This window comes from Musa acuminata, chromosome BXJ3-8 (assembly GCF_036884655.1).
Source record: "Musa acuminata AAA Group cultivar baxijiao chromosome BXJ3-8, Cavendish_Baxijiao_AAA, whole genome shotgun sequence".
In the NCBI taxonomy this organism is placed as follows: domain Eukaryota; kingdom Viridiplantae; phylum Streptophyta; class Magnoliopsida; order Zingiberales; family Musaceae; genus Musa; species Musa acuminata.
In genome coordinates, this window is record NC_088356.1 from 26,706,474 (window position 1) to 26,731,278 (window position 24,805).

At 35.3% G+C, this 24,805-nt stretch overlaps 1 protein-coding gene across 1 annotated transcript; it reads right to left on the reverse strand.

Annotated features, from left to right (window-relative positions):
- Positions 1-1,698: 1,698 nt before the first annotated feature.
- Positions 1,699-22,988, reverse strand: LOC103994874 (uncharacterized). The gene is made up of 4 exons (XM_009415327.3): positions 22,733-22,988; positions 21,670-21,869; positions 19,027-19,256; positions 1,699-2,260 (listed from the first exon to the last, which is right to left on the reverse strand). Exons 1-4 carry the CDS (start codon positions 22,822-22,824, stop codon positions 1,982-1,984), a joined length of 801 nt encoding a protein of 266 aa, XP_009413602.1. The 5' UTR covers positions 22,825-22,988; the 3' UTR covers positions 1,699-1,981.
- Positions 22,989-24,805: the final 1,817 nt, after the last annotated feature.

Here is a 24,805-nt window from a genome sequence, read left to right on the forward strand (position 1 = left end):
GTCCGCCTTTTCGTTTCCAAAAATTAAAAAAAAAAAAACCAACCAACTATTTGCGAAAAGATACAAAATTGTTCATATCTCATAGTGAACCATTAAATTATTATGAATTCTACCTTATAGTTTCTTAGTATATATATTGTTCAAAAAGAAAAACAAATAAGGTTATACTTTGGTATGAAATAATTTAAACCCTTGCAACGTTAGAGAATATATAAATATATATAGAATTAGGATGAAATCACTTGCATCCGCCAAAAACAATTAGATATTATGAATCAATTACAACATTATGCGATGATCTTTTAAACAATATGACCGTAAAACTCTACGAGGACCCTATAGCTAATTATTCGCTAGGTAGTTATTATTACATACAAACCCTAAAATCACGATCCTTTATCCCAAGCCTTAAATCCAAATTCTATATCTTGAACTACAAGTCTTGGATATTAAAATATATTATTATCAATGATGTACATATTATAGTTCACGGTCTATGATTTAGTATTTAATATTCATATATATGATTGTGATTTAAGATCTTGATTATACAGTGTAACTGAAAAGAAAAATGGATGGGCACTTCAAAATTAAAAACGAGCGATGGTACTCTAGTCTTAAATATGATTAAGGACAATGTGTTTTTGATAGTATTTATCGGTCCGGGATCAATTTTCTAATGGATTTTATATATATATATATAGTATGGATTAAACCTCTCTTGATCTCTCCAATGTCCGTCACCATCGGCTGAAGAGAATGGTTGTATGGTACGATGAAGAGAATAGTGGTATGGAGAACATGAAAAAGATGCGCGGTTACGAGGGTAGAAAGACGGAGAGAGCCAATGATTCCATATAATAAAATAAAATTCAAGGACAAAACGAAAGCCAATGATTTCATAAAGCTAATATAAAATCTGAGGACGAAACCAGTCTCTCTATTTAAGATAGAGAGAGAGAGAGAGAGAGAGAGAGAGAGAGGAACAGAATGAAATTGACATAAGCAACCTAAATACAATGTATCTTGTCAATAGTCCTTGAGCATGGAATCAAATCTTTCAACTTGTGGGTGGGGGAGCAGCAGAGACTGAGCACATGGGGTGTGTGGCAGTGGTGGTGTGTGCGTGAGGTAAAAGAGGAAGATGCCCTGCACGGCCTCCGCTCACCAGTACTAAGGTCTTGCAGCCTTTCTCGTGTGCTCACGGACCCAATCAACAACAATTCCACATCGGAGAGCGTAGGACGTCCTTGGAACTTGTGAGGAAACGCATGTCGTCGGTCACCACTCGGCTCCCCCATGTTTGCGGGTGGTCATATAATATAATATAATATAATAGGGTAATCCTTTTTTTATTTTATCAAAATTATCTTTTATTTTATATATATATATATAATAAAACATGTAATTTATATAATTTATTTCTTTAGAATCATTTTTTTACCGGATAACATATCATTTTTATCTTAGCCATTTTTTTTATAAATAAATATGTACATAATCTTAATTATTCTAGTTAATGATATTATCTTCTATCATTTTTTTTCTTGCTGTCTTTTTATTTATTTTATTATCCTTAGAGCAAGACGAGGAGAAGACAAAGGAAAGATGAGAGAATTACCAATGTGCAATTTTATTATATAAAATCTACCACATGCTACCAGTACACATCTACGAAATATCAAAATATTAAACACGTTTTCAGATCTAATTTGGTCAACAAATCTGAATTACCAATGTGCAAAGAAATGGAAATCTTGGGAGTAATAAGCCCAAAAGTTAATCTGTAATCTTAACAAAGAAACCTCCTCACGACTCGATTGATTAAGCTTATTATCATTAATCGTTGCTATGCTTCAAGAAGCATCATCCTACTCTAACTCGGGTAGGTCTCTCATTGTCACAATAAGAGTACTACTCATGCCAGTTGATTATACCGAATTGCATTCAGAAAAAAAAAAAAACAAAAAAGGCCATTGCATTACATGTAAGCACGCATCCTAGGCCTGACAATGGATTGAGCTCCATCAACGAAAATGGTAGTGCCAGTCATGTAACGGCAATCATCTCCCACCATGTACGTTACGGTAGAAGCAACATCATTCTTCGGATCGAGCCATCGCAACAACGGCATGATATCCGCTATGGACTTCTCCGCCTTCTCCTTCCCCATTGCACGAGGATACTCGTCATCCAATTGAAGACCACGGGCAACTGCATTGACTCTTATTTTGTGCTTACCAATCTCCGTTGCTGATAGCTGCAATGGTAAACTAGATTCAGAAAAATTGAAAAGGAGAACAAATTGCATAGGCAAACAATCGCACATAGCTGCAATGGTAATACTTGACATATATAATGTTGTAAAAACTCTAGAATGAACATGCAAATTTAGAAAATATGAGAAAATGAAAGAGGAAATTGAACCAGCAATAAAACAGATCCTTCACAATCCATCTCCAATAAAAGAAGCACTCAAAACTACAGTGCTGGGTCCCTCCACTAGGGCCTGGCCTTGAAAATAATGGATCAACTAAAGTGACTCAAGATCAAAGAAACTCCATTATGCACAGCTAATGCTTGAGGAAGATATAATAGTAAGCGACCAAGACAAAATAAATGAAGGTGACAACCTCCTGTGCTAGCACAAGAATGGCAACAGTTTCGAAATAGTGGCTATGTATTTCATATTCCCTCACTCCAGTATGCTGAAAATGGGGCCTCCCCACCAGACTCAATGTAGGAAGCCAATGAGCTGAGGCCGACTGAGAGGCATGTCTTATGTTTTCCAAACGCTTTCCAATCCCATGTGGGAGTTCAAAGATAAGAGCCCCCAACCTGAATCTTTTGGCCAATGTTCATACATATATTTCACTTAGGGGCTAATTCATTGATTAGCCATCTTTAAATCTTGCAGGATTCAAGAAAGGCAATTGTTATCTGAGAAAATTGTGTCAAAGGGTCCTTTCAACCAGGGTCTGCCGTACCGAGCCATACCGCCCAGTACGGACGGTACGTACCGGTCCGACAGGTTGTCGGTACGCAGACCGACTGTTACCGGTTTGAGTGCACTGTAGCACTGTAGCAGTGCTACAGTACTCGGTACACCTGGGTGTACCGCTCGGTATACCGTACCGTACCGGTACCGAGCCCAGGTCGAAATACCGGTACGGTACGGTATTGCGAACCTTGCTTTCAACATTGCTATGCCTATTCCAACTTTGTGTTTTTCCCTAATATCTTCACACGTGGACATGGGCATGTTGTCTGAACATTTAAATCATGAGTTTTTTGCTGTGTGATTGTTCTCTTCTGTCTATTTCACTAGTTTCTGTGTAGTGTATCCTACTTAGAAACATTTTTTGAATAAAAGTTAGTCATCTTTCCATTTTCCAGTCTCCAACACCAACAATAGTTCAATAACTATCAAGATCAAGAAGCATTTTACTGGCTGCCTAAGGAACATTGTAAACATCACCCATCCTAGTACTACTCTCGACCAAGCATTCAATTTGATCTTCTCCAACCTTGACAAAGAAGAACTCTTTAAATAATCAACCAGCATCCTCATATTATAATGTCTGTTTATATCAAGTAGTTAAGTTAAAACAACGATGGCATAGTTGCTGCTATATAATATGTGACCATGGTTTGATATTAGAGGTAAGGTTGCGATACCAACTCTCCGTCAATCCCGCTTCAATCTTCTTTAGCTAAGCTGATTGAAAAGATATGAATATGGTAGAGAAAAAAATAACTGAGTTAAGCAAATAAGTATAAACTCTGGGCAGCATTTACATTGTAAAATTCTAAAATCTTTCCATTAAACACGGCTATCACAAATAATTAGGTCAGGTACTTACCAAAAAAAAATAATAAGGTCAGGTATTTGTCAAAGGTCTCCGAAGATAAGACCATGATGCTTTCATATCTCCAATCCGAGTATCAGAAAATACTTTTGCTCATACCTAGAATATTTGTGGCTGTGAAATCAAGAGTTCAATGTACTAAATTTAACACTGGCAAATGGTGACACTTTAACCGTTCATCCAAGGAGTAATGTCAAAGCTTCAAACTCCACAAATTAAATGTATGAACAACGCTAAAACTACCATACAGATTTCAGATAAATATGCTTAACATGCACACCTGAAAAAGAAATCAATTCTATCACCAAAAAATTTAAATGATAGAACATTTTGATTATCAAACAATTGAAGATTTCATACATACATTCCTTTAAACTTTCAACCACCAAAAACACACATTGATGCCATCAGTAGTACATGCCAAATTTTAAAACTTAACTGATCAGCAAGGATAATGTAATATTAGTTTATACATATCTATCATTGCATGTATCCACATGACAAAAAGGAACCACTTTGTCAGTTTCCTCAAAGGTGCTCTCATTATTCTTCTTAGCACTGGAACACTTGACATTATGATTGTCAAGTGTATTGCATGTCAAATGCCAAGAAGTTGGCTGTCTTCCTAAAAGTTCCAATGGAACACTCAGGCTTCGGCAGCACATCACCAAAGAGGAAAGATACCAAGAACTTAATTCTCCTAGGTCGTTTTGAAGTTATACTCTCTAGTCCAAAATTATGAGATAAAATTCATTTATGCAAAGGCCTACCAGCTGCCAATCATGAAACACCAACAAAATTCCAGATACTTAAGACAGGATAGCTAATTTGCAAATAGTAATTAGTAGGATTTGGTAATGCGAGGATAGGATATGCCAAAACAACCAAAATTTATTGTGAATGTATTCATCAAATCTTTTGGTTATAGAATCAATTTGCAACAAAATGTTCGAGCACAAATTAGAGAGAGAGAGCGAGAGGTAGGGAGGAAGGAAGGGAAGGAGAGGAATTTATATAAGCTAAAGGCCAGAATTTGACATCATGTGATCTGACCTAAGGAGCCTAAAACCGGTATGAATATGGATCAGGGTGTAGTTTTGATTTGAAGCAGGCAAGGTTTAAAAATATAACGATCAAAGTGCCTAGAAAGCATGTGTATCTGTGGTTCTGCTTTATATTTATTTGTATACAAACAATATTTATATATCTTTAATCAGACACAAAATAATACAAATAATCTTCTTTTTTATCTAACACTTCTTTATTTTATTTGCGTTCAACAATCTATTACAAAGAATTTGAACTCTAATTGTGTAAAGGATGTCATATTTATAAACATACATAATACATCTCATGATATATAGAATTGTGATTCCAAGCTTTAGAAGATGATGAATTTTACAAATTATGATTTATATGAACATGAGCCTCCATGTCACAATAGGGCTTTTCATTTATGACCTAGGTGACTAGTGTTCAAGTTTTAAAAATAAATTTCATACTTGTAGGTTAGGCAACACTGATCCTCCCCAAATCAACATTGATGGGAGCCTCATGCTTCAGGGTGACCTTTTTATGAATCATGATTCTTGTAGAACTTCTAAATTGTGAAGCATCTAAAAAGGATGCATCAGAACTTGTAAAATTAGTGCTACCAAGGGTCTAACTTCAATAATTTAAACAAAAAAAGTAAAACCTACATCACAAGTATTTTGACAAGCAAGGATTGTCCTTTAATGTCACCATGACATGTACAAACATGCAAGGTTTTTAATTTCGGGTGGAGGATCCATACCTGTCCTAGCCTGAACAGTTGTACCAGCATACCATGTGTCAGTATGTACTGAGCTTTGAAAAAATGAAAAAAGATTGAAAATTTTATAAAATATATATTACTGCCTGATACAAGCCCTGAGTGGCACGTGCCTAGCTAAGCAAGGCTCATATCAAGTGACAAGTGGTACACAAGCCTTGTAAGCATATTGCTCAGTTTACCCTGGTCCATGTGTCAATACTGACACGGGAGTGTCTAATTTGATACAATCTGCTCATATGGACCTTACTGATGCTATGGTATTTTTTTCAGCCAATATTGTTACCTCTTAGTCTTGAACTCAGCCTACTCAAATATGACAGCTCAACAACATATTCCCTACACAAAATTAAAGCTATTTCAAGATGCTTTTCTTCATGACCAAGGAATACATTAAAGGAGTTGGTTAGCAGCTGTAAAACACTTAATTTCGAAATTCCCTATGCATAAAAGGTTGTTTCATGCACTAGTATTTATTTTGGTGTTTAGGGCTTAAAAAGAACTTTAGAAACTGATGATATTTTAGCAGAAGATTTCTTGGAGTACTCCCATAAACTCTGTATCTCTTGGATGCGTTCTTGAGTGGTGAGTCTTTTATTTTCTAGTTCTGTATCCTTGTTTAATTTTCGTTGGGTAGTGAACTTTCTGTATCCCATTGTGATTTTAAACTTGGTGGTGAGCTATTTTTTCGTTTTTATCAAAGTTGTTTCGTTAGTTCGCTCCTTTTCTATTCGACAAACTGTATTATCGGTTTTCTCTCGAATTCTATTATACTACACTCTCTCCCATACTGCATCACCCCGGTATCAGTTTGGTATCAAAGCTAAAAGCTATAGATTATGACAAGGCGGAATGGAAAAGATATAGTTGGTGAAGGTAGTTGCCATGAAGATAATGCTGAGTCGTTGAGGCTACAGCTACGAAGATTGTTGTGTAGTCTATAAGAAAAAAAATGAAATAATTGAAGAACTTCGAAGTAGAAACAATCTGCATGAAAATGATATCCGTGAGTTTACTTCTGATGATGATACACCTCCTCTTCCAAGAGAGTCGAGAAGATGTCGGACAAGAAATGGAATCCAAGACGAGTGGCAGAATAAATATAACCCAAGATTGGAGATTCCAGAGTTTGAAGGCAAAATAAATGTTGATGACTTTATTGATTGGTTTAATACAGTAGAAAATTTTTTTTATTTTCATGAACCACCAGAACAAAAGAAGGTCAAACTTGTGGCACTCAAACTCAGACGGAATGCATCTTTTTGGTGGAAAAATCTGAAAAAACAAAGAGAACGTGAGGGGAAGAGTAAGATCGTGACATGGGAAAAAATGAAAAAGGAGCTGAAAAAAAAATATTTACCTGACAATTATGGGCAAGAGATCTTTCTCAAAATCTATGATTTTAAACAAAAAGATCTTAGTGTGGAAGAGTACATTGCAGAATTCGATAACCTAATGTTAAAAGGAGAGTTTATGGAACCAAAAGAGTAAACCATTGTAAGATTCTTAGGAGGTCTGAAGTATGAGATTGCTAAAGTTGTTCAACTGTAGCCATATTGGTCTTTAAATGATGCGAGTAAGCTAGCATTAAAAGTTGAAAAGCAATAGAAGTTTGAAAAGAGTTCTCGGTACGGCCAAAAAGAAGGCTATACAAAAGGAGGAAGTTCCAAGCCTACTATCCAAAGCAAGGTGATATCGAAGGTGCAAGAAAAGGGTGAAGAATCTGCTAGCAGCAAAAAAACACCTAATTCTTCTACCCTAAGTGGCCGAAAATGCTTCAAATGTTATGGTTTTGGGCATATTGCTTCAGATTGTCCAAATAGGAGGATTGTAACTTTAGTTGAAGATTATAGTGATGGAGGAGAAGATGAAGCTGACGACGAACCAAAATACGATGATGATGAGGAAGAGATTACTTATGCTGATCATGGTTTGTCTATTGTATTACAACGTAGCTTACAAGTGTCCTATGTGGCCGAGGATGAAAGTTGGGTGAGAAAAAATGTGTTTCACACTAAATGTACTTCTCTTGGCAAGGTGTTCTTAATAATCATCGACAACGGTGGCATTGAGAATGTGGTATCTTTGGAGATAGTGCAGAAGCTAAAGTTGGACACAATCCCTCATCCGCATCCATACCAATTATGTTGGCTGCAAAAAGGAAATGATATCAAGGTAACCAAAAGATGTTTAGTTTCATTTTCTATTGGCAAGTATTATAAAGACGAAGTATGGTGTGATGTTGCTCCTATGGACGCGTGTCATTTGCTGTTAGGAAGACCTTGCCATTATGATAGGAGGGTGTTGTATGACGGCTACAAACATACTTATTCTTTTAAGGTGAATGAAAAAAAAAAATTATCTTAGCTCCATTACAACCTTTCGAAATCAGCGCACCAGAAAGGGAAGTTAGCGCTTTTATGTCCTATGATGAGTGCAAAGGAGAATTGGAAAAGGGTGGTCATGTTATGGCTCTAGTGGTAGTAGAAGAGAATGAACAACATAAAGAGACACCGGCAATCATGAAATCAATCCTAGAGGAATTTCAAGATGTTATACCGGAAGAGATTCCACATGGCCTTCCACCTTTGAGAGACATCCAGCATCATATTGATCTTATTCCGAGGGCTATTCTACCTAATAAAGCAACATAAAGAATGAGTCTCAAGGAGCACGAAGAACTTCAAAGGCAAGTTAATGAATTGGTGAAAAAGGGGTTAATTTGAGAAAGCATGAGTCCTTGTGCGGTTCCAGCCTTGTTAGTGCCTGAGAAGGATGGTTCTTGGAGAATGTACGTGGACAGCTGCACCATCAACAAAATCACAGTGGACTATCGTTTTCCTATTCCAAGGTTAGATGATTTACTTGATCAATTGTGTGGTGCTTATATTTTCTCTAAAATTGATTTAAGGAGTAACTATCACCAAATAAAAATGAGACCCGGAGATGAGTGAAAAATAACATTTAAAACTAGAGAAGGCTTATATGAATGGTTGGTTATGCCATTTGGGCTATCTAATGCTCTTAGCACTTTTATGAGATTTATTAATCACATACTTAAGCCATGCATTGGAATATTTGTTGTAGTTTACTTTGATGATATATTGGTGTACAATAAGAGCGAAGAAGAGCATATGATTCATCTGAAAGAGATATTTCTTATTTTGCGACAGCAAAAGCTTTAAGCTAATATAAAGAAGTGTGATTTCTTTACTTCTAGTGCTGTGTTTTTAGGATATGTTATTTCAAAAGATGGAATCATGATGGATCAAAGGTAGAAGCTATTCTCAATTGGCCAACACCTGCTTCATTGCATGATGTGAGGAGTTTCCATGGCTTAACTTCTTTTTACAGAAGATTCATTAAGAGTTTCAGCTCTATTGTCGCTCCAATCACCGAATGTCTGAAATATGATAAATTCAAATGGACTAGTGAGGCTAATGATGCTTTTGATGTGAGGAGTTTCTATGGATTAACTTCTTTTTACAGAACATTCATCAAGGATTTCAGCTCTATTGTTGCTCCAATCACCAAATGTCTGAAATGTGATAAATTCAAATGGACTAGTGAGGCTAATGATGCTTTTGAGCTTTTAAAAAAAAAGGTGACCGAAGCTCCTATCTTAGTTCTACCAAATTTTGACAATGTGTTTAAGGTTGAATGTGATGCATCTAATGTGGGAATTGGTACTGTTTTGAGTCAAGACGGAAAGCCCATTGCATTTTTTAGTGAAAAGCTGAATGATACGAGGAAGAAATATTCTACTTATAACAAGGAGTTTTATGCGATTTATCGAGCTTTATCTCATTGGATTCAATATCTTCTTGTCAAGCTATTTGTCTTATATTCTGATCATGAGGCATTAAAATTCATTAATCATCAGCACAAGCTAAACAAGAGTCATGTAGCTTGGGTGGAGTTTTTACAATCTTATAACTTTACAATCAAGCACAAATCTGGTATTTAAAATGTGCTGATGCATTGAGTAGAAAATGTTCTTTATTATCAACAATGGAAGTCAAAGTAGTTGGATTTGAAACATTCAAAGATCTCTATGAGAATGATGTAGATTTCGGCTCAATATGGTAGATTTGCAAATCAGGTTCCTTTCAACAATTTTCTATCTTTGATGGTTTTCTTTTTCGAGCTAATGCTTTATGTGTTCCCTCTTGTTCTTTGAGGCAAGTAATTCTAGCTGAAGCTCATGGTGGTATTTTTGGTGGACATTTTGGTAGAGACAAGACTCTAGCTCTTATTCAATCAAACTCCTATTGGCTTAAGATATTTAGAGATGTGGAGAGACATGTAAAGCAAAGTCGAGTGTGTCATTTGGTAAAAACAAGAAGTCAAAATTTTGGATTGTACACTCCATTGCTTGTGCCAGTTGCTCCATGGGAGGAAGTGAGTCTTGATTTTGTTTTGGGACTGGCAAGAACTCAAAGGAATAAGGATTCTATCATGGTTGTTTAATACCGAGGAGGGTAAAATGCAGAATGGATTTCGAAAGAAAACCGATGGAACAGTTTTTCAAATAGAAAATATCACAGTAGATAAGGAACGAACTCTTGAAGAAAAGTCGTAGTATAGTTGTATTTGCTAGAATGAGTGTTTTGAATAGAAAAGACACGAACTCATAATAAAACTTAAATAAGATCGAAAAATAGTTCACCACCAAGTTAAAATCACAAAGAGATACAGAAATTCACCACCCCAAGGATTATAAACGAGGTTACAAAACAGAAACCAAAAGACTCACCACTCAAGGATGCATCCAAGAGATACAGAGTTTAAGGGAGTCCTCCAAGAGAGCTTCTGCCAAGATATCATCAGTTTCTAAAGTTCTTTGTAAGCCCTAAACACCAAAATAAGTACTAGTGCATGAAACAACCCTTCATGCATAAGAAATTTCGAAATTAAGTGTTCGCAGCTGCTAACCAACTCATTTAATACATTCCTTGGTCATAAAAAAAAACACCTTAAAAACAGCTTTAACTTTGTGCAGGGAATATGCTGATGAGCTATCATATTTGAGTGGGCTGAGTTGAAGATTATGAGACATCATTGTTGGCTGAAAAAAATATCATATCATAATTAAAGTTCATATGATCAGATTGTAGTAAATTAGACACTCCTGTGTCAATCTCCCCCGGTTGAAAAAGACTTGTCCTCAAGTCCTTGTTTGATTCATCAACATGATTATAAAAAGGACTTAAATCAGTCACATTAAATGTTGGGGATACTCCGTAATTTTCATGTAGCTCAATCTTATAAGCATTTTTGCCAATTCTCTTAAGCACCTTGAATGGACCATCAGCCTTTGGTTTCAGTTTTCCAAATTTGCCCGATGGAAATCTCTCCTTCCTTAGATGAATCCAGACCAAATCACATGCATTAAACTCCACATGTTTTCTATGTTTGTTGGCAGCTTGCATGTACCTCTCATTTTGCTTCTCAATAGTTGCTTTCACACCCTCATGCAGCTTCGTTATCTGCTTAGATCTTTCATCAGCATCTCCACTAAATTGCTTAGTTGTCGAATGAGGGACACAGTCCAAAGGACTAGTAGGATTAGCACTATAAACTACCTCAAAAGGACTCTTACCAATATTATGATGCATAGAACGATTGTAGGCAAACTCAATTTGTGTAAGAATGACATCTCACTGCTTAATATTCTTACCAACATAGCTTCTAAGCAAATTTCCCAAGCTTCTGTTCGTTACCTCAGTTTGCCCATCGGTTTGTGGATGATGCGAGCTGCTGAAATTCAAAGAAGTACCCAGCTTCCTCCAAAGAGTTCTCCAAAAATGACTAACAAATTTTGAATCTCGATCAAACGCCATAGTTCTTGGAATACCATGCAATTTAACAATCTCCTTAAAATATAAATCAGCAATATGAGATGCATCATTCGATTTATTGTATGGAACAAAGTGAGACATTTTTAAAAATCTGTCAACAACAACCATGACAGAATCCTTGTTCCTTTGAGTTCTTGGCAGTCGCAAAATGAAATCAAGACTCACATCCTCCCATGGAGCATTTAGTACTAGCAATGGAGTGTATAAACCAGAATTTTAACTACTTGTTTTGCCAAATGACACACTCGGCATTGCTTCACATGTCTCTCCACATCTCTGAATATCTTAGGCCAATAGAAATTTGATTGGACAAGAGCTAGAGTCCTGTTCCTACCGAAACATCCTCCCAAAACACCACTATGAGCTTCAGCTAGAATTACTTGTCTCAAAGAACAAGATGGAACACATAAGGCATTAGCTCGAAAAAGAAAACCATCAAAGATAGAAAATTGTTGAAAGGAACCTGATTTACAATTCTGCTATATTGAGCCGAAATCTACATCATTCTCATATAGATTTTTGAACGTCTCAAATCCAACCACTTTAACTTCCATTGTCGATAATAAAGAATGCTTTCTGCTTAATGCGTCAGCAACTACATTTTGAACACTAGATTTGTGTTTAATTGTAAAGTTATAAGATTACAAAAACTCCACCCAAGCTGCATGCCTCTTGTTTAGCTTGTGCTGGTGATTAATGAACTTTAATGCTTCATGATCTGAATATAGCACAAATGCCTTAGCAAGAATGTACTGACTCCAATGAGATAAAGCTCGATATATGGTATAGAACTCCTTATCATAGGTAGAATATTTCTTTCTTGTATCATTCAACTTCTCACTAAAAAAAGCAATGGGCTTTCCGTCTTGACTCAAAACAGCACCAATTCTCACATTAGATGCATCATATTCAACCTCAAACACATTGTCAAAATTTGGTAGAACTAAGATAGGAGCTTCGGTCACCTTTTCTTTTTAAAAGCTTAAAAGCATCATCAGCCTCACTAGTCCATTTGAATTTATCTCATTTCAGACATTCGATGATTGGAGCGACAATAAAGCTGAAACCCTTGATGAATCTTCTGTAAATAGAAGTTAAGCCATGGAAACTCTTCACATCATTCAATGAAGCAGGTGTTGGCCAATTGATAATAGCTTCTACCTTACTTTGATCCATCATGATTCCATCTTTTAAAACAATATACCCCAAAAACACAACTCTAGAAGTAAAGAAATCACACTTCTTTAGATTAGCATAAAGCTTTTGCTGTCCCAAAATAAAAAAAAATCTCTTTCAGATGATTTATATGCTCCTCTTCGCTCTTGCTATATACCAATATATCGTCAAAATAAACTACAACAAATATTCCAATGCATGACTTAAGTATGTGATTCATAAATCTCATGAAAGTGCTAAGAGCATTAGATAGCCCAAATGGCATAACCAACCATTCATATAAGCCGTCTCTAGTTTTAAATATTGTTTTTCACTTATTTCCAGGCCTCATTCTTATTTGATGATAGTCACTCCTCAAATCAATTTTAAAGAAAATAGAAGCACTAGATAATTGATCAAGTAAATCATCTAACCTTGAAATGGAAAAACGATAATCCACTGTGATTTTGTTAATAGTGCGACTGTCCACACATATTCTCCAAGAACCATCCTTCTTAGGCACCAACAAGGCTGGAACCGCACAAGGACTCATGCCCTCCCGAATTAATCCATTTTTCACCAATTCATTAACTTGCCTTTGAAGTTCTTCATGCTCCTTGGGACTCATTCTGTATGCTGCCTTATTAGGTAGAATAACTCTTGGAATAAGATCAATATGATGTTGGATGTCTCTCAAAGGTAGAAGGCCATGTGGAATCTCTTCCGGTATAACATTTTGAAATTCCTCTAGGATTGGTTTCATGATTGTCGATGTCTCCTTATGTTATTCATTCTCCTCTACTTCCATTAGGGTCAAAACATGACCACCCCTGTCTAATTCACATTTGCATTCATAATACGACATAAAAGCACTGACTTCCTTCTTTGGTGCACTGATTTCGAAAGGTTGTAATGGAGCTAAGATAATCTTCTTTTCATTCACATTAAAAGAATAAGTATGTTTGTAGTCGTCATACAACACCCTTCTATCATAATGCCAAGGTCTTCCCAACAACAAATGACAAGTATCCATAGGAGCAACATCACACCATACTTCGTCTTTATAATATTTGTCAATGGAAAACGAAACTAAACATCTTTTAGTTACCTTGATGTCATTTCCTTTTTGCAATCAACATAATTGGTACGGATGTGGATGAGGGATTGTATCCAACTTTAGCTTCTGCACCATCTCCAAAGATACCACATTCTCAAAGCTGCCGCTGTCGATGATCACCAAGCACACCTTGCCAAGAGAAGTGCATTTAGTGTGAAACACGTTTTTTCTCACCCAACTTTCATCCTCGGCCACATAAGACACTTGTAAGCTACGTTGCAACACAATAAACAAACCATGATCTGCATAAGTAACCTCTTCCTCATCATCATCATATTTTGGTTCGTCATTGGCTTCATCTTCTCCTCCATCACTAAGATCTTCAACCAAAGTTACAATCCACCTGTTTGGATAATCTGAAGCAATATGCCCAAAACCATGACATTTGAAACATTTTCGACCACTTGGGGGTAAAAGAGTTAGGTGTTTTTTTACTGCCAGCAGATTCTTCACCCTTTTCTTGCACCTTCGAAGTCACCTTACTTTGGCCAGTAGGCTTTGAACTTTCTCCTTTTGTATATCCTTCTTTTGAACCAGATCAATAACTCTTTTCAAACTTCTGTTGTTTTTCAACTTTGAATGACAGCTTGCTCACATCATTTAAAGACCAATATGGCTGCAGTTGAACAACTTTAGCAATCTCATATTTCAGACCTCCTAAGTATCTTGCAATTATTTGCTCTTCCGGTTCCACAAGCTCTCCTTTTAACATTAGATTATCGAATTCTGCAGTGTACTCCTCCACACTAAGATCTCTTTGCTTGAAATCATGGATTTTAAGAAAGATCTCTTGCCTATAATTGTGAGGTAAATATTTCCTTTTTAGCTCCCTTTTCATTTTTTCCCATGTCATAATTTTACTCTTCCCCTTACGTTCTCTATGGTTTTTCAGATTTTCCCACCAAAAAGATGCATTCCGTTTAAGTTTGAGTGTCACAAGTTTGACCTTCTTTTGTTCTGGTGGTTCATAAAAATCAAAAATTCTTTCTACTGTATTAAGTCAATCAATAAAGTCATCAACATTTATTTTACCTTCAAATTCTGGAATCTCTAATCTTATGTTATATTTATTCTGTCACTCGTCTTGGACTCCATGTCTTGTATGAAATCTTCTCGACTCCCTTGGATGAGAAGGTGTATCATCATAAGAAGTAAATTCATGAACATCATTTTCATGCTGGTTGTGTCTACTTCGAAGTTCTTTAATTATTTCATTTTTTTCTTACAGACTACGTAGCAATCTTCGTAGCTGCAGCCTCAACGATTTAACATCATCTTCATGGTCACTACTTTCACTAACAATATCTTTTCCATTCCGCCTTTCCATGATCTATAGCCTTTAGCTCTGATACCAAACTGATACCGGGGAGGGTAAAATGCAGAATGGATTTCGAAAGAAAACCGATAGAACAGTTTTTCAGATAGAAAATGTCACAGTAGACAAGGAACGAACTCTTGAAGAAAAGTCGCAGTACAATTGTATTTGCTGGAATGAGTGTTTTGAATAGAAAAGACACGGACTCACGATAAAACTTAAATAAGATAGAAAAATAGTTCACCACCAAGTTAAAATCACAAAGGGATACAGAAATTCACCACCTCAAGGATTATAAACGAGGATACAAAACAGAAATCAAAAGACTCACCACTCAAGGACGCATCCAAGAGATACAGAGTTTAAGGGAGTTCTCCAAGAGAGCTTCTGCCAAGATATCATTAGTTTATAAAGTTCTTTCTAAGTCCTAAACACCAAAATAAGTACTATTGCATGAAACAACCCTTCATGCATAGGGAATTTCGAAATTAAGTGTTCACTTGGTCATGAAGAAAAGCACCTTAAAAACAACTTTAACTTTGTGCAGGGAATATGCTGATGAGCTATCATATTTGAGTGGGCTGAGTTAAAGATTATGAGGCATCATTGTTTGGTGAAAAAAATATCAAATCATAATTAAGGTTCATATGATCAGATTGTAGTAAATTAGACACTCCTGTGTTATTGTTATTGATAGATTTTCAAAAATATATCACTTTGTTCCCTGCAATAAATCGAATGATGCATCTCATATTGCTAATATGTATTTTAAGGAGATTGTTAAATTGCATGGTATTCCAAGAACTATAGTGTCTGATCGAGATTCAAAATTTCTTAGTCATTTTTGGAGGACTCTTTGGAGGAAGCTGGGTACTTTTTTGAATTTCAGCAACTCGCATCATCCACAAACCGATGGGCAAACGGAGGTAATGAACAAAAGCTTGGGAAATTTGCTTAGAAGCTATGTTGGCAAGAATATTAAACAGTGGGATCTCATTTTTCCACAAATTGAGTTTGTCTATAATCGTTCTATCCATCATAGTATCGGTAAGAATCCTTTTGAGGTTGTTTATGGTGCTAATCCTACTAGTCCTTTGGACTGCGTCCCTCATTCGACAACTAAGCAATTTAGTGGAGATGCTGATGAGAGAGCAAAGCAGATAAAGAAGCTACATAAGGGTGTTAAAGCAAACATAGAAAAGCAAAATGAGAGGTACATAGAAGCTGCCAACAAACACAAAAAACATATGGAGTTTAATGATGGTGATTTGGTCTGGATTCATCTAAGAAATGAGAGGTTTCCACCGGGCAAATTTGAAAAATTAAAACCAAAAGCTGATGGTCCATTCAAGGTGCTTAAGAAAATTGACAAAAACGCATATAAGATCGAGCTACCTGAAGATTACGGAGTGTCCCCAACATTTAATATTACTGATTTAAGTCCTTTTCACAATCAAGTTGACGAAACAAACAAGGGCTTGAGGACAAGTCTTTTTCAACCATGGGACATTGACACGGGAGTGTCTAATTTGATACAATCTGCTCATATGGACCTTGCTAATGCTATGGTATTTTTTTCAGCCAATATTGTTGCCTCTTAGTCTTGAACTCAACTCACTCAAATATGACAGCTCAACAGCATATTCCCTGCATAAAGTTAAAACTATTTCAAGATGCTTTTCTTCATGACCAAGGAATGTATTAAAGGAGTTGATTAGCAGCTGTAAAACACTTAATTTCGAAATTCCCTATGCATGAAGGGTTGTTTCATGCACTAGTATTTATTTTGATGTTTAGGGCTTAGAAAGAACTTTAGAAATTAATGATATTTTGGCAGAAGCTCCCTTGGAGTACTCCCATAAACTCTGTATCTCTTGGATGCGTCCTTGAGTGGTGAGTCTTTTATTTTCTAGTTTTGTATCCTTGTTTAATTTTCGTTGGGTAGTGAACTTTCTGTATCCTATTGTGATTTTAAACTTGGTGGTGAGCTATTTTTTTCGTTTTTATCAAAGTTGCTTCGTTAGTTCGCTACTTTTCTATTCGACAAACTGTACTATCGGTTTTCTCTCGAATTCTATTCTACTACACCCTCCCCCATTCTGCATCACCCCGGTATCAAATACACTGTCAGACAGGTAAAAGGTAATTAATTGGAACTATTGCAAGCCTTGCTTATATGTTTCCATCACATTGTAGTAAAGTTTCAAACCCATGTTTGAACCACTGACAAGTACCCATATTTGATACATAATAGAGCCAGACATACTTTAAAATGTTTACATTCCCTATCTTTGCATAAGATAGAGGTTCCATTTCTAAAACTTGGGTGAGGTGCCCCTCATTTGTTTGGTATAATCAACATTTATCAAGGCTTAGAATGCCCCAGCACTTGTGTTACTAGCCAATGCCAAGTCTGCAACACTTTGTCTACCTTACCATCACAAGAAATAGAGACACAAAGGCACAATTTTATGAATGAGCAAGTTACACTTACAAGACTTCATGTAGTATAAGCATGACAAATGGAAAGCATTAAATTTTATTAACAAGCAAGTTAGAGTAGAATAACTTCTTTTCCTTGTATAATTAAATAAATTCTACTTAATTACATGTTTTCTTATAAATTTTGGACTATCTAATAGTTGTCTAAGGATGAAGAACATCAGAGTTGCAATTTTATGTATCTTAGGCGCACTAATAAAATACATAATTTCAAAATTTCATGCCAAAATTAACACTAAAAGCTCAAATATTTTCAAACCAAAAAATTGTTGAGGTATAAGATTTTTAAAGATTGTTTGTTTGGGAACTTTAAATTTGAGCCTTGATCAACATGATTTGACTGTACAATTCGAAAGTGTACAAACTTTATACAAACCAAGGTTCCTTATACCAAGGTTCGTCATACCGTACGGTCGTACCGTATCGGCGTTTCGACTCGGGCTCGGTACGGTACGGTACCGGTGTACCAAATAATTTTATACTTTCATACTGTAGCAATGCGACAGTACAGTACTGTAGCACTGTAGCAGTGCTGCAGTATAATACTGTAGCACTGTAGCGATACCGATCGGTCCGCGTACCGGTAACCTATCGGACCGGTGCGTACCGCCCGGTACGGGCGGTACGCTTCGGTATGACAGACCTTGCATTATACCGCAATGTACCGCTTGATATGCTAGTACATACCAGTCCAACAGGGGACCGGTACGAGTGGTACATCACTACGCTCCCATGTACTGTGTGTCGATATACTCAGTACAACATGACACAACTTGATACATACCGTACCAACAGCTAGTCGGGTACAAACCGATAATACAAACCATGATACAAACTTTATATAAACTATAATGATACTTATACATATATAAACCATGATAAACAGAAATTTCAAAATTGAATATTTGAAGAATTTAACCAAATATCATAATCACATCTTCCTAATCTTCAGCCAAAATAAAAGAGTGATAAATACAAGATAAAAGTGAATATAGACACCTAGATTACAAGATATAATATATGCTCCCTACCGAATGTCCCCATGTCATGAGATTCATGATAGACATATAATATAGGATACAGGTCCTATGGAACTAACAAACTTACGATCACAATTAGCAGAGAAATTTTCTACAGAAACAGAGGTAGAGAAGATGTTCAATTCTAAGAAAGATTGGAAGTATCCTCTGGCTTCTAGTTTCTTTTGGATATATATATATATATATATATATAGCAGGATAAAAATATACTCACAGAAGTGGATGGATAATATCCAATAATGTTTGATATTCCAATTTTAATCATCTATATTCTATATGCATTTTTGAAAAGAAGACATCATGGAGGAAAAAGCAATTACCTGAAGTGGAAGCATAGAACTAAAATATACGTACTCGAACCAATTGTTGCACACCAGCCAAACTTGAACCATAAGCAGCAGCACCTGGATACAAGCCTCTTTCAGCGCCTAATATCTGGGATATGAATACTTTGGATCCTCCTGTTTTATTATCCCGCATTCGTTTTGCAACTGCTTTTAGCAGAAACCATGGAGCCATGAAATTAATTTTTATTGTCTTTTTATACTCATGTTCAGTCACGTCTAGACATCCTTGCATTTTCCCTGTCCGAAAGGTTCAATAAATAAACATTTGACAAAATATAAACCCTAACCTTCGAAACATGCTACATTGATTATCTTGAGAACTACAAAATTATCACTTCGGCCCTGATAAGAAAAACGTATAATGCAAACAAACATATCTATTACAGGATTAGAAACAAAAAATACAAATGAAAATGTCAGTCCCTAAGAAGTAAATTTGTAAGGGCAGTTGTTATAGTATTTCACAGAAAACATTTTATAAAGTATTAAATACTTTTTTTCATTTGCTTTAATATTAATATCTCAATAATGTTAGATTTCACCCAATAATGTGTCACCGTGATGAAAAATAAGTTGCAAAAAAAGAGTACAGTTTGAAAAATGACCAGGATCGCAAGTTTGATGTATAGATCCTGCATCGTAGATATCTTAAAGCTAAAGTATGATGCTGAGGCAAGTGTGACTTCACAAGATAAAGATTAGGCCTTACATGAGTTTATATTGAGCCCAGTTTGGGTGAAAGGTATCATTCTGTTTTCTTTTATTTTTACCTATTTTTTTGATATCTTTATATGTATTTTCATCCTTATTTTAGTTTCTACTATACAGAATCTTTAGAGTTTTATTTCAGTTGTATTGTTGCCCTTTGAGCCCCAATGCAGGTATGTGTTGGATTAAGAATCAAGTTTCATAAAGATCTAGGTGTCTCCTTACGAAAGGTCTTAAGCGATTTATGAGATCTATCACTCTCTTAAATAAATCTTCATAGTATAAAAGTTCTAATATATCATATAAAGACTATTATCTCTTAAGGTAATGAGTAATGATATTAAAATTAACATTAATAACTGGAGGTTTTCTCTTCTTGGCCTGTAATGTGAGGCCATTTATTTTGCGTCTGTTTGATCACACTGACATCGATTTGAGTCCATAACTGAAGCGAATCTGGATTAGTTCAAACTTATTTCAATTGTCAAGAACAAGGAAGGAAGGGTTAAACAAGATCATGGAGGATGAGATTCATCTACCTTGTTCAAAAGGATGTTTAAAATGTCAGATAAAAGAGGATCTGAATACTCCACATTCAATGAATTCAGTCAGAATCCAGATTTCCCCTAACAATAACAAATTTCAGATAAAATCAAACGTCAACAAGGAGTGCAAGGCCAAAGTTTATGGAAGTGGAACAACAAAGGTGCCCATGCCACAAGTCAAGTAAAGAATGGTGAAGTACAGGATGATTCTCTGAAATTTACAAGAAAAGCCTTCTATATATCTTAAAAAATGAACTTCTGAATGTTAAAGAATTTCTTAGGTATGCTGCTGAAGTTATTTTAGGTCTATCTCAAGATGCACGGTAACACTCCAACAAAGAATAAGGAGTTAAAGACAAAATTGGAGTAACCAACCATTGAGGAGATGGTAGCAGAAGCAAAATGCCAAAGATGTTCATGCTTTAGCCAGTTATCCATATTATAGTCAGTTCAACCTCAGATGTAGATGACAATGATCATGCTTTTAGAACTTATTGGTTTGTTCAAAGAAAAGAATCAATTATGATTTTCAAAATAAAATGAAAAAGGAACAAAGGAACGAAGTTAAACATTGACAAGTTCAACATTAGGAGGGTGGAAAGTTTTACGTCCCACATAATGCTCAATGCAGAAAAGTTCTTCAAGTGAAAAAAAATAAATTTCCAATAGAAATGACCACTTTATCCGGTATACACATTTAATGTGAACAGCCTTATCAAAATATCCACTATTTACCTTGGAGTTAGTTTTCAGTCTCACAAGTTGTCCTAGCTGCTTTAACAATTATCAGACACTATGCCAAGAGAACCAGGTTTGCAAATCTATTCACACAATATAACTAGGTTGCCGTCTGCATCAGATTTATTGGGTTATTGGACCTTTTTTTTCATATCAATGGATTCAAGTTTAAGGGGGGGAAAAAGTAAGGACTTCTATGTACTTGTTAGAATTTACATAAGTGGTTTTACTATACATTCTCCCTACATAAACCAAATATTAGCATGAGTAACTACATGTATGACTAACTATATTCCTGGATTAACCCTTTAAAACTTGAAAAACGAAGAATACAGAAAAACCGTGTTTTGCTTTTTGTATAAATTGTATAACCAGCATTGCAATTCTAGCTTCAGATGTACCCTTGTCAAGTCCTTTATCTGTCAATGAAAATTGTCCCCTAGCCAGTGCTATTCTAGTCATTTATCGTGTTCAATGTGAGGCTATATATGCTAATATAATCTTATAGCCGTCAAATGAAATTTGTAACACATTAATAGTTTGAAGCTTACTAGGATGCAATCAATAGCTTTTACAATAGAAAAACTATACAAATTCATAGCATTGTAATCATAAAAACATTATTTTTACCAATGCAAATAGCAATCTTCCTGATTTACCTTCATAAGCACAACAATTAACGAAAGCATCAAGTGTCCCTAATAGCTTCCATGCCAAATCCACTGCCTCATCAAAGACAGCCTCAAGATCTTCTTCCATATTCAAACCAACAATTTTGAATGCATTGACCTCCTTGAAAGAGCTCGCCATATCCCCCACCATTTTCTGAAGTTGGTTTTTATCGCCCATCAAAACTAACCTAATTGTTATATTACAACCAGCAGCATAAGCAAACATTAAGAAAAATTACAAAGAAATAATAAATGGAACTTAGAGAAATAACATTTAGATCAAATTAATTCATGAAAGAAAAAGAATCATTAAACACATTTTCTGTACATAAATAATTAGAGGTCTTATAAATTGTAATTTGACCACACAGTAATACATCTGTACCAATAGACAGTGACAACGTCTGATAAATAGATCAAATCGATTAACCATTCAAATGATAATAAAGTTGTTGGAGACGAGCAAACTAACTAACTTTCAAATGTAGAAATCAGTAGTAATTTTATATTTATTGAAAAAGTCAAATCCTGTAAGTGAAAATCTACCAAACACTGATTTTTCAAGCATGCAAAAAAATGGTCCTCCACTGTAATCGTCAGTTAATGACTGGTTTGATCCAATTTGTGCCTTCACGAAAAGCAAGTAATTTTCGTCATGTGAACCTCATTGGGACGGTTTGATCTAACCGTTACAATCAAAAGTTGTCGGGTTCCAATTATTGGAATCTTTCGGAAATCCCAGAATTAAAAGATTATTCGCCATCAAAAATGCAATTAATGGTGCAACTTATGGGAAATTGTATTAGTCCTCTTGATGGATCCCGATATGTCTCCTACTCACCTCTAAATCTCTATCTCATATTTATTTCAAACATCTTGGTTCTTTAGTCCGACACAACCTTTCCTATCCAAGGCATTCTACTTGCATCGAAGAACACGAAAGAACAAGGACCAGCACATAGGAGCCGAAGATTCTTAAAAGTAAAAGAAAAAAAAGTGTAAAATCAGGAACGATCGAAAGAAGGAAAAAATTAGAAGAAGAAGAAGATACCTGCAACCGGCTTTGGCCAAGTGGTAAGCGATGCCCTTAGAGATCTCATCGCCGGCGGAGGTCAACAGAACCCTGTTCACGGAATCCCCCATCCCTGCCCAGTAATCCCGAGTCACCAAAACAAGCCCCAGAGAATCACCCAAGGAATCGAAGATGATTGGGAAGAGGGAGGGAGACTTGAAAAAAGAGGAGGAGGAACGAGACGACACCAAAGAGGCGACCGTAAGAAGTTAGGAATACGCATCCAAGTGTGGTTTGGTGGGCTGTTATTACAAATTTTGGCATTCTTTCATGTTTTTACATAAATAATCCTTTAAAGAAAAAAAAGAGTCTTAAAATCGATGCCTTGTATTCTCGAATCAAATATTATGCAAATTTCAAGTGCAACTCCCAATATTGTTATTATTTAAGAAGTTTCTAAACAATTAGTTATCGATTAAAGTTTGGTGTAAAAGGGGGAACTCAAAATCACCAACAGCCCGTGCAAGTGAGGGAACACGAGAAGATGAGGTCAGCAAGCTTGGTTAAAATATCGTCGTCGCTCCCGTAGTCTTTCTTCATCCTTTTGAGTCGAAACCAACTCATCGCATCCATCCGCCTTTGGGTCAAAAACAATAATACCAAGTGAGATTTGCGATATTATTGTACTCGTGTTATTGACTCTTAAAGTTCTTTCAAATATTATTTGAAGTATATATATAAGTAATGAAAACATGCATTCTTCCAATAAGTATAAGTGTGCTAGTCGATTATATTAAGTTATAATAATAGGTTTTAATTGATTCTAAATGCTTAGTTTGATCATATTTAAAATAAGTGAGTTTAATGTTTAAACATAATATGTGTGGAGGATAGCAAATTGATTTACTTATGCATGACTGAAGCAGTGGATCATTAAGTGGAGATAAAAATTTTGGTCTTATCTTCCCCACCAACCTAACAAGTCATGAAACTCTTTCTCTCCTTCAGCAACCCTCTCAGTTCTGCATTTTATCTTCGTTAAGGCCAAAGACCCTGGTTCTACATAAGAACAGGGTAAGAATATCTAATTCTTCCCCTAGCTATACTTAAGTTTCGGTTTAGTAGTTTATAGGCTAATAAGTTCATATATTTTTTGAGAAACCTAAGCTTTAATTTAATCTCTGAATTTTAGGCATATTGTGTATAAATTTGTTATGATTCTAAGCTTGTAGTGTATTGCTTTAATCCAATACTTGTGTATAAAGTTATGATTGTTTTAATTTGAGATTCTTATAATATTCTATTTTTAGTGAAGAGGTCTTGTTTAAGTTGAATTGATACTCTTAAGGATATAATTAGCTCTTTAGATATATCTTAAAAAGATTCTTAGGGTTTTATAGGCTTTAGAATTGAGCGAATGTCATTTCTGTATATCTAGTCTCAACCTAGTTTTAATAGCATAGAATAGGTGATGGCAGTTGAATTATGATAATACTTTAGCATCCTAATAATTTTATTTTAAGCTAAAATTATTGTATGTCCCCTAAGTTCTTGAAAAATTTTATGATAATATAAGATGGTTTGATCAACAACAATAGTGAAACAAAATTATTTCACAAAATCATATAATTATTTGATCGGTAAGCAACAATGTCATTTAATTATAGGTGGAATTGTTGGCAAATTAGTGGTGAAATTTAAGTGAATTTTCAGATTGGATATAATCTAATTCAAAGAGATTTACCAAAATTTTGCTACAAATCATTAGTTATAGTGGGAGTTATTAGTGATTCAAAATGAAAGGTTTTTACTTTGAGCGTATCATGATCTTGTGCTCTAATTTTATATATTTTTAATTCCCTAGCATGCTTAATCATTGAGATAGTGGTACTTCGATGAAAACATCATCTTAAGTTGAATCAAGTAAGTATAAGCTTAACTAACTATAAAATAGTAGTCATATAAATTATGGGTATTCAAGATATAAAATGATATGATTGTCATGAGATAGCTATAAATATAATGTTAATATATGCATTACATAAGAATAAAGAGCATATGAATTACAATGAAAATAACTAACATGCATAAACATTATGGTGTAGAAGTATA

What these genes read in the sequence shown, in the direction of transcription:
- LOC103994874 (XM_009415327.3), bottom strand. Translation starts at nt 22,824, where the DNA reads ATGGGGGATTCCGTGAACAGGGTTCTGTTGACCTCCGCCGGCGATGAG. An exon ending in TTGGCCAAAGCCGGTTGCAG is followed by an intron (nt 21,870 to 22,732) that starts GTATCTTCTTCT and finishes TATAACAATTAG; the next exon opens with GTTAGTTTTGATGGGCGATA. An exon ending in TAATTGTTGTGCTTATGAAG is followed by an intron (nt 19,257 to 21,669) that starts GTAAATCAGGAA and finishes CCTTTCGGACAG; the next exon opens with GGAAAATGCAAGGATGTCTA.